Source organism: Platichthys flesus, chromosome 17, assembly GCF_949316205.1.
Source record: "Platichthys flesus chromosome 17, fPlaFle2.1, whole genome shotgun sequence".
In the NCBI taxonomy this organism is placed as follows: Eukaryota; Metazoa; Chordata; class Actinopteri; order Pleuronectiformes; family Pleuronectidae; genus Platichthys; species Platichthys flesus.
The window spans coordinates 20,586,975-20,597,902 of record NC_084961.1 but is presented as its reverse complement, the minus strand read 5'-3'; the positions used below and the strand labels follow the sequence as shown (position 1 = coordinate 20,597,902).

The 10,928-nt window shown below is 41.0% G+C and overlaps 1 protein-coding gene, 1 long non-coding RNA gene and 1 other non-coding gene across 3 annotated transcripts; all 3 read right to left on the bottom strand.

Moving 5' to 3' along the window:
* Positions 1-2,641: 2,641 nt before the first annotated feature.
* Positions 2,642-7,477, bottom strand: c17h6orf47 (chromosome 17 C6orf47 homolog). Its single transcript, XM_062409358.1, has 3 exons — positions 7,228-7,477; positions 5,562-6,964; positions 2,642-4,944 (listed from the first exon to the last, which is right to left on the bottom strand). Exon 2 carries the CDS (start codon positions 6,490-6,492, stop codon positions 5,569-5,571), a length of 924 nt encoding a protein of 307 aa, XP_062265342.1. The 5' UTR covers positions 6,493-6,964; positions 7,228-7,477; the 3' UTR covers positions 2,642-4,944; positions 5,562-5,568.
* Positions 7,478-8,350: 873 nt separating this feature from the next.
* LOC133972121 (uncharacterized) lies at positions 8,351-10,483 on the bottom strand. Its single transcript, XR_009924431.1, has 7 exons — positions 10,361-10,483; positions 10,120-10,207; positions 9,593-9,719; positions 9,377-9,412; positions 8,902-8,944; positions 8,670-8,724; positions 8,351-8,576 (listed from the first exon to the last, which is right to left on the bottom strand). It is a non-coding gene; the product is annotated as an uncharacterized LOC133972121 (long non-coding RNA).
* Positions 9,272-9,338, bottom strand: LOC133973033 (small nucleolar RNA SNORD52). Its single transcript, XR_009924522.1, has one exon. It is a non-coding gene; the product is annotated as a small nucleolar RNA SNORD52 (small nucleolar RNA).
* Positions 10,484-10,928: the final 445 nt, after the last annotated feature.

The window sequence follows — 10,928 nt, the reverse complement described above, 5'->3', positions numbered from 1 at the left end:
GCACGAAGAAGATGATGTGCAGTGATGATGTGCGCAGCAGGATGATGTGCGCCGCAGGATGATGTGCACCATACGATGATCTCCGCTGCACGATAACTTGCGCCGCACAATGAGGTGCGCACGATGATGTGCGCTGTACGATGATGTGCGCCGCAGGATGAGGTCCGTGGCACGATGAAGATAATGTGCGGTGATGATGTGCGCAGCAGGATGATGTGCGCCCCAGGATGATGTGCGCCACAAGATGATGTGCACTGCACAATGAGTTGCGCCGCCGGATGATGTCTGTCGCACAATGAAGATGATGTGTAGTGATGATATGCGCAGCAGGATGATGTGCGCCCCAGGATGATGTGTGCCACACGATGAGGTGCGCCCCATGATGAGGTGCGCCACACATGTGCGGGGATGATGATATGCGCCACATGATGATTTGCGCTGCAAAATGAGTTGCGCCTCAGGATTTAGTGGGCTGCAGGATGATGTGCGCTGCACGATGATGTGGGCCACATGATGATGTGCGGTGATGATGTGTGCGCTGCGGGATAATGTGTGTGCTGCAGGATAATGTGTGCCACACAATGATGTAAGGTGATGATGATATGCGCTGCAGGATGGTGTCTGTTGCACGATGAAGATGATGTGCGGTGATGATGTGCGCAGCAGGATGATGTGCGCTCCAGGATGATGTGCGCCACACGATGAGGTGTGCCGCATGATGATATGCGCCACATGATGATGTGCGCTGCACAATGAGTTGTGCCACAGGATGAAATGCGCTGCTGGATGATGTGCGCCATACTATGATGTGGGCCACACAATGATGTGCGGTGACAACCCAGTCTCATCAGAAAACGTTCAGTGGCAACGTTGGTCCACTTGGAACGACGTTACCATCTCACATGGCCTCTCAGAGCGCAGGATAATGTGTGCTGCACGATGATGTAAGGTGATAATGATATGCGCCGCAGGATGATGTGCGCTGCACAATAATGTGCGTTGATGAATTTGCAGCCGCAGAATGATGTCTGTCGCACAATGAAGATGATGTGTAGTGATGATATGCGCAGCAGGATGATGTGCACCCCAGGATGATGTGCGCCACACGATGAGGTGCGCCCCATGATGAGGTGCGCCACACATGTGCGGGGATGATGATATGCGCCACATGATGATTTGCGCTGCAAAATGAGTTGCGCCTCAGGATTTAGTGCGCTGCAGGATGATGTGCGCTGCACGATGATGTGGGCCACATGATGATGTGCGGTGATGATGTGTGCGCTGCTCTTTTAAGTTGGGTCCATTACTATCTTGAGCCCCTTCCCTAAAAGTTTAAGATCCAACTGTGTGATTGAATGTCCTAAAAGGTGTCTGTTCCTTCACTGCTACTCACTGCAATATGACTTTTACAAACAGCAGGTATTTTTTACTTACTAAATTGTAGCATCCATCTTTCAAAGGCCAACTTCTGACCTGTGAGTCTTCAAAGCACCTTGACAAACTCTACACTGTTTGGAAGCTCTGTTGATGCTATCTGACAAAATCTTTGTATTGGTACTGCTGAAAAAGTCAACCAAGCATAATTAGTGCACTGTGATTGCTTTTGTTTCATTCATGTAAGATTTCAAAATATGTATAACAAATCAAAACCAAAACCACCAGGTGATCCAATAAAAGAACATCAGTTTTATATAGCAAGTGTCACGTTGGGTTGATAAATGACATGTTCTAGGTCATAACAGAATCTTCTTATATGTGTTAAAATTACACCATAGACATTGGTGCTGTCCTCCCTCCTCAGGTCTGAGTTTACTGAGCTACATTTATTCAGCACTTATAAGGTGAACTGGCTCCTCACAGACAAATACTTTTTTACTTACAGGGGATTCTCACCGTGATAATCATAAAAGATCTATAGAAGCAAGCAATAAATAAAAGTCACTACAAAGCTGAAGACACCGTGACCTTTTCAGGACTAGGTTAATAGAAATGTTGGCACAATACAAAAAAGCCCAAGATTAGATGATGATATTTCTATTTTTAAGACTGCACCTTCTCATATCAACACAAAACTTTGTAATCCAATTGAAAATAAATTTTCCATTTGTGCATACATAATTTTGTCTTAAGTTAAGTCTTCAAATTACAATTTTTAAGCATGAACAATATGGGCAATCTACACTTGAAAAGAAGACTGCTCACTGAACAGTGTTTTTACCTTATCAAAGCGACAGTACAAGTCTCTTATAAAATCTGCCAATGTTAGCTCTTATGTAGCTATTATTGAAGTTTCAATGGTAAAGACATAACATTTATTTTCAATACTAATACTTTCATACTAGTCTATGAAATGAGCAAAAAGAGAAAAAATTACCTCCATGATTCTCAAGCACAAGGTTCACACCTTTAAGTTTCAATATAGTAACAAGTCAAAGGCAAAAGAAAATTAATTTACTATAAAACAAAACTTAGTAAATGGTCAAAGTAGTTTCACATCTTGTCAACCAATTAATGCTTGAGCTCAAAATTGTATGTTGTTTGTATTTAGATTTTCTAATTTAGGTAGAAAAATATAGAGATTACACGATAATCTCCCATTCACGGTCAACTCAGTATTGCGACAAATAACTTACAAGCAAGATTTTAATTTTACCTATAGTTATGAATTTTAATTTACTATATTTCCATGCACTTTGCACACAAATTAACAATCACCTTTCAATCACATGAAATGTTCATTTCAATACCGTCAACCACAGGCTGTTATAATGGTAACCAATAACTGTGCATGCTGTAGAAAGAATATCTGATGACGGTCAAATGAAGTTGCATACAACAGGAGCGTTGTGTGCAAAACATGTTTCTGTGCAGTTAGAACATATTAAACTGCTGGGCTCTACATTGTTATGCCTTTGAATTGAAAGCATGACAAGAAAAAACGTATAGCATTACATTCTCAGTGTTACACACAAACAATATCACTGCACAAAAAATGTCATAAGGCAATTACAAGTGTATCCAGATAACACATGGGTATGTGCTGCTGGTATTGTATGTCCATTCTTAAAAACACTATGCAGATAGTGTCTCTCCTACATCAAACAACATTAATAGTGTTATGTTCTTTGAGAAGAATTATATAAATATATTCTCACATGTGGTTATGTTTTTCCACAGGTCATACAGGGCTGTCATAATCTTCTTAAATTTAATGTGTCAAAATATATATAGTACAAAACAGTTTCACCAGTGGAAATGAACAAACAGCAACTGTCAAAGCTGAGCACTGGAGCAAATTCCTCCATGGCTGTTATAAAAAACAATGAATTTCATCCAATGTGTCCGTCTTAAGATACTCATTCATTTAGTTTTAAAGACCAAATTTGAGGTCAATGCTGACCGAAAGAGATCTTATGGCTTTAATTAAGTATCACCTTGTGTGGTGTGTGCTTGACTGACATGTCTGAACATGCAGGTCAGTAGTGGTGGTTGTGACTTGTTCATCCATTCTCCTGGTACATTTACATCTGCCCATGTTCGACATAACAACCCTGAAAAGGAATGTGCTCTCACAGGTCTGATGAGGTTAATCAATAATAAGCAGACTGAAAACAGAATGTAAACTGTGTAAGAGGGATATTCTAGTTTGCAGTCTAAATTGTGAATCATCGGAACAATGTGATGATGTAGTATTGGAATAACTAATTCTCCTTCTCAAAAAAAGGGAGTCAGTTTCTAGCAGAACACTGTATGAATTCACAGATCAAGGATGAGCAAACGACACACAATCAAGTCAACATGTGCATTTTTAAATGTGTTATACAAGCTTTAGTTTGACGGAAATGAAAGTGGGGTTGAATATTTGCGGGGAGAGCGTGGCCTAGGGGATAGAGCGGGTGCTCTGCAACAAGAAGGTCGCCAGTTCAAATCCCACTCTATCCCATCTGCATGCCTAAGTGTCCTTGGCAAGATACTGAACCCCTAGATGGCCCCTCATAAAATGATGAGTGTTCTAAAAATGTAAGTCGCTTTGGATAAAAGCGTCAGCTAAATGACATGTAATGTAATGTGACTGTACCTTAAATGACAAAAGCTTCACTTCAAGCTTCTGAACCAGTGGATACTAGTCTGTTGCTAAAATGAAACTCGTATTGAATAGAACCTGGTGATTCCAAATTCACTCACTGTTGACTTAAGAATGGATCTACATTTAACAACACAAAGTGAGCACAAGAGTCTGTGTGGGAACAGTTCCCTTGTTTGCTGTGGTGATTGTTACAATTCTGTTCACTCAGGGAACATTCAAAGGCTTGTGACCTGACTTTCAGAGTGACTTTGATATTCAGGTTGTAGTAAGAGCTGTTTGAACCTCTGTCTTTCGGCTGAATCCTAACAAGCATAAAGACTTCTCTGTCCCCAACAACCTTTTTACTATATTGCGAGAACCCACATTTTCTTGTTGTTGTGAATTTGGTGGTGTCTGGTTCATCTTCTCTCGCCCAAAATGCATCAAAGGTCCTAAATCAGGTAATTGTCTTATATTGTATCTATATGTATATGGTAGTACACAGCGTAAACTGCAGTATTCCTGTATACAGGAAATCTTTCTTTTAGCAAGTATTTCTTGAACATTAGTGGACCCACTTATTTCTAAATTTCATTATAGTATTTAAATACTTAAAGAGAAATAAGACCTTTCTATGGCTTTCAATGTCAACATTCTGGGATTACAATGTTATCACATGAGGACAGACATGTATAAAATTCAGACCAATATCTTTGAACATAAAGTGACATAAGACTTTGCAATGAATGTGCAATACAGTTAGCAAGACACTGCAGAACCCAGTAGTGAAGTGAATCAGTCCGTGTGTAGTCCAACTGCTGTGATGTCAGACACCCGGACCAGGTTCATTACAGCTGAATAGACAGACACTTCAGTTTCTGTGAAAAAGACACAACTCTTTATAAACGGTTAAACGACCCTGACAGGTCCAGAGAGTCAGACAGTTTAGAAACAAGTTCAATATATTTGAAGTTGATAAATGATATAATTCAAACATGTATTATGGGCCCATGTCTACAAAGTCTCTCTCACTACAACTGTCCATGATGAAAGCGCTACATGGGCTTGAATCTAGGTCGGAGAGATTTCAAGCTGGTAGAGTTCCAAAGTTTGTAATTGTCTCACCACTAATTTAACAGTCTAATGTTTTTGTTTTTTGATAAAAATGTCTACACATGTACTTGGATTTAATGCACATTTATCTTGCCCGATGTCTCCTGGGATTTAATCCAGGCCTCATTTCACCTGCAAAGGATAATCTGTGTATATAAGTGGAAGTTCACATCAATTACAAGCTAAAACTATTACTAACACGAATGTGAGCCCATCCAGCTTCATTGTGCCCATTATAGTTTTGTGATGTAACTTCAGTCCATTCAGTCATTAGAACAAATCACTGTTTCAATCACTCAGGAGACAATAAAAAATCTTAGTGACATTTATCAAGTGTTAAAATATTACCTTTAAATCACATCAGGGGAATGAAAGGGCTTACCATGAGTTTAACTCGTCTTCACCTTGTCCTCAATGGACACAAGTTTTTCTGTATGCTTCTTACAATCTGTCATTTCGTTAGTCTCCTTTCCCTCCTCCTCCTTTTCATCTTCTTCTTCTCCGTCCACGCCGGTTATCACACTCTGTCGAACACTGACAGAGATCACCACTGCCTGTATGATGCCATAGATCAAAGCAAACTGATAGAGATACTCCTGGATCAACCAGAGTAATCCTGCCATTCCAACTGTGGAGACAAAAAACATGGCCATACCATGAAACCACAGCCGCAGTGCTCCCTGGACTCCCAACACCTCGAGGATCAGCTTTGTGGGAGGAGACACAGTCCACAGGAAGCCAACGACTAAGAGGTCAAACAAGTGGCGGAGGAAGTTGAAACTGATCTCGTAGTGCTCCGGAAGGATTTCCACCTTCCAGCTGTCCGCAAAGAGTCGAAAAGGTGATGTCAGCCGAGAGGAAGGAGGCGTAGGAGACGGAGGTGGCGTTATGTAGTCGGAAAAGTCCCCATCAACATCATGATCCCATGCACCTCGACTCAGACCATCATGTTTCCTTTGGCTTAGTGCGCTTGGCTCTGATTTTCTTGGCCACAAAATGTAAGTTGGGAGATATTTATTCCACCATCTTGAAACTTGTCCTGCATCTACCACAGTCTTCTGCTTCCCCGCATAGAGAGCTTCCATTTCCAAGGTCGGAACCCTCTCCTGGGCCTCCCAGTACTCCTCGACTGGAGAACTTTGGTCACTTTGACGTCTCCACCCATCCCAGAGCCAAGAGGTCCACCCCCTGTGGCTCTGGCTGCCCCAGGCATGCTCCGGGCCCTTGGCTACTACCGCTGAGGTATTGTCTGATGCGACACTTCTGCCCCATGAGCACACCCAGCCCAGTGCTCTACCTACCACAGCTGTCATCCTTTCTCAGTGCGCTTGTTGGAGTTGTAGAAAAGCCTGCAGCTGCTCAGTTCTATGCTCTTCTTGTGTCAGGGGACTGCACGGTTCTGTGAGCACATGGAAAAAGTATGGATGCACTGCCAATGCAGCTAAGAAGTTGTTCTACTTGTTCACAAGGTTTCGGCCAGGGAAAATTACGTCCTCAGACCAGGGACACACCTGAGGGTGTTTGAGGCCAGTTCAACGGACAGACGACATTCCTTACAATGGCCTAGTTGCCCTTACAGGGTCTGTAGATCAATTGACTTGTCCACATGTATTTGGTTTCACTTGGCAACATTTGTTTCATACCTCAACATTACGGATATGCTCACTAAGCAGGTCTGGTCGGTTGAACTGACCGAGTCTCCAGCTTAACGACGGTTGCATACGAACATTTACGTCACTGCTTCAGAGTGTTCGTGTCCAGAAACAACCCGCTTCAGTCCTCATACTGGAAAAAAAGCAAAAGACACATACAGTTCAGTTCTGAGCAGCGTCAATTTGTACTTCGTCCTCCACGTCAACACACCGAGTTAGGCACTGTTACTCGCATCTTCATTGTCTTAGCTAGCCACTGGGCTTTTACTAGTAAGTTTAACTGGTTAGCCGCTTACCCGACATGGTGTAATTACTAAAAAATTTAAGGGAACTATTTCCTGAGTTTTCTGTGTCTCTAGAGTACGATGACGAACCGGACAACTGTTAAAAACTCACCTTTTGGCGATGATAGCCATTGTTCGTCTTCCAGACGGCAGCTAGCGTTCTAGTTAGCATCGATAACTCGACACGCAGAACAAGTTCCTCGACTTCCGGATCCTGCTGTAAACACACTAGCGTGTATGGAGTTTGGTGCACAAAGTAAAGTCAGCTTCCACTCAGAGTTCCAACAGATACTTTAACTGACAGCCAGAGGAGCCCAAGCTCCTGAAACAATTCTGAAACTACAGCGACGTACTACCGGTTTGGTTTCGACCTTCAAAATAATCTTACACTGCGATTATCCTACTCAAACCAAACGTGTCACGACAGCTGCCAGTGTTTATACCGTTTCAAGAGTGGAGATGTGACCAGAGGCTGCCTTGATTCAAGCACGTACAGAACATACACTGTCTTTATATACACTTAAGACATACATCTCACTGAAATCATGGATTACTCAATTTTATTTCAGCAATCCATATTCACAAATCACCATTGCAATTAGTCTCACAGGGCATAACATCCTCTGCCCATGACCCTCAGGAGTAAGGGGGAAAAAAAATAAAGGGAAATAATGTTGAAATCTGAAGTGTAAAAGAGCCCTCTGTGTAACAGCATGTATACAAAATATTTGCATCCATGAGAAAATGATTGAAGGGGTGCATCAATGTTTAGGTATTAATACAAAAAGAAAATGTATGACTGTTGCATTGCCATAATTGTGAGGGCAAATTGTGTCAAAGCAATCTTATCACAAACTACTGCTATGCTTGGCTTTTGGAGAAATACCAAGTAGGAACCACACCCAAAAGCATATACTTTTATGTAATATATCAAAGCCTTTGAACGGTAGCACCTTATATTTGGTTATAAATCTTTCTGTAGATATGCACCAGAAATTTTAGCTACATTAAGGAATCTTATCTCCACTTAATGTGTACTTTTATCCAATATTGGACAGCATGGGCCCATTACAATACCAACATTATGCTGCTTGGTAAATACAGGCGAGCACTCTTCAGATCATAATCTGCAACAAAATACTTTCGTAGGCACCTCCCTCATTAAGCCATCGCACCATCATGTCAAATTGCATTTTGTGCCAGGAAAGTCTTTCAAGGAGAACAAACAAAACAAGTCTTGTCAATAATTTTATTTTAAGTCATCTGCCTGTCAACAGTTATTACAATTATAGCACCTGAGTGTAAGCCATATGTACATAATACAGGACACTTCCCACTGACAGGCTTGTTTCTGACTCATTTACATGCTGTAATGGAGTGCATCTTTCAGCAGTCAAGACTGCTCCATTTCCCAGATGACCTGATGTTGAACAGCTCTGACACTTGGTAGCAGTTAAACACCTGTGGGGGTGAAATGACATTTTACGATTAATATTTTAACACTCTTCTGGGAACCAGCCTTGCTGTCTGCAACACTTTGCCATAAATAACAACCTGGTCCAGTGTTTGTGCCGGGGTTGTAGTCTAGTTGGAGTTGCCTCAGTTATACCTGACAAGACAGAAATCAATCATTCACCACTGTAATGTCTTGCAAAGATTCAACAGAAGTCCAGAGCCCAAATTTGTCTCAGTGCGCTGCGAGTAAACATCAGTTATCAGTCGAACCGAAAAGCATATCATCATCGACAAACTAATGGGGCTTTACTTTCAAAGATTTGGTACTTACAGCTGCACAACTGGGACTTCATCTCCTTTCAGTGTTTGATTAGCTAGAAGATAAAAAAAATAAAGTCAATTCACAGGCAACAAAATTAACTTTCACACAAGTTTAACGGTTTTAACCCAATTACTGCAGTCCTATTGAACTTTGATAAAAAACGGTTGGATGAAGAATAGTCTACCCTTACTGTCAATGTGATGCAGTACAAACTAATGCCATCAGACCTTATTCTTTTATCATCATTCAATCATAATACAGCTTCATTAGTAAGAGGAAAATCTAAATGACTAACTTTTAATAGTTTCTGCAATGAAAAAGATTCCAATAGTAAACTGCAGTAAAAGGGTTGAAACGTTAGGCTACTGCTGCGGTTATGTGGTCAGTGCACTGTGAAATATCTTCAAGCTTTCTCAGAGACTCTAGTCTATGATATCATCATCCCACATGACGGAGAAAAGAGGCTTTCAGATCCAACACTTACCTAAAGGAGATCCCATCTAGTCACCACCACAAACACCTGATAACAGAATAGTTATATTAGAACCAGTTGTGATCTTGGCATTGGTATAAAGTAGCTATATGTATGCTCAGTGCACTGTGAAAGATCTTCATGGATAATCAGAGACTCTAGTCTAGTGAATCATCATTTGCATATTGTTTTTTACAGCAGACAGTGGCTACATGTGTCCACACTCACCATAAGCGCATGGCCACAGACTTAACACCTGACCAAAGAAGAACCCAGGTCTGGATCAAGAGAAAAAGCTGTTCATCTCAGCGCTCTGAGGAGCCCCAGTCAACCTCTGCCGCCATCATTCTTCATCCTGAAAAGCAGAGTGGGGGATTTCCACTAATCAGTCAAGCATGGCGCAGTTCTTGATTTATATGCTTCCATTTTGTGTCGACTTTGTTCTAAAAACTGCACTGTCAAAGTTATATCATAGTTAATGATAAATGGCCATTTAGTGTTGTTGACCAATCAAAGCACCACTGCAGCTACTACAGTCACATTCATCAATTGGTGACGTGGTCATTTTTCACCGTTACTTCATTGTCATTGATATTACTTACAACTAGGCAGATGGTGTTCAAAGATAGTTATATAACTGTTCCTTACATCCTGCCACAAAGTTCAATGTGAGGACTTTAGTGATATCTAGTGGTGAAGTTGAATGATGCAGCTGAAAACCTTAAACTATCTTAACCGCTAAAATCTGAACTTACTTTGTGTGGCTGCAAGTGGTGCAGCAAAACCTTCTGAGACACTCAGTCATGGGCTGAGCAGACTCGGAGTGGCGGTGCATTTTATAGCCTACAGGGGAACAAAGAAAGAGTTTAGGCCACGCCATACCACGTGTCAAGCACAGAGAAACCACTGAAGACGCAGCAGTCCCTTCTATTACGTCCTCTCGCTACGCAAACCTGAGAAGCAAATTAGGATGCGATTTCTTAGCGTTATATTTACCTTTAGTTAAGTTTTTATATTTTGGAAGTCCTCACGATTGTCTTCTTCCCCCTTTAAGTTTGGATTGCCCGGACGAAAGACTGAACTAGAGCCCAGCCTTTGTATATATAGACGGTCCTTGACAGCTCCGCCTACTTTAGGTGTCCTGAATACTGCCGGTTTTTGACTTTCCTAATATTGTGCATGGATGTTGTTACCTATGGTTGTTACACACCTTTAAGGCATATCAATTAAATTGATATGCACAATTTTGACCAAGATAAATGTGAGTTCAAGATGTTTGTATTTGAGGGATTTTTTTTATCAATTTAGAATGACAGACATTGCCAAATACAGATTACCAATAATTCTAAGCTATTATTAGTAATTAATGAAACTATATATGTTGCATGACTAAAATATCTGAATCAAACATGTATCCGTCCATGACAAGAGCATATTCTGTATATAAATATATAGCTATACAGTTTATGAGTAAGTTTCTGATTTGCTCAGCATCATCTCTGAATCAGTGTACAGTTACTTTAAAATGAATTTGTACTTTACAGTAGAGTTTTAAAGAAATTAG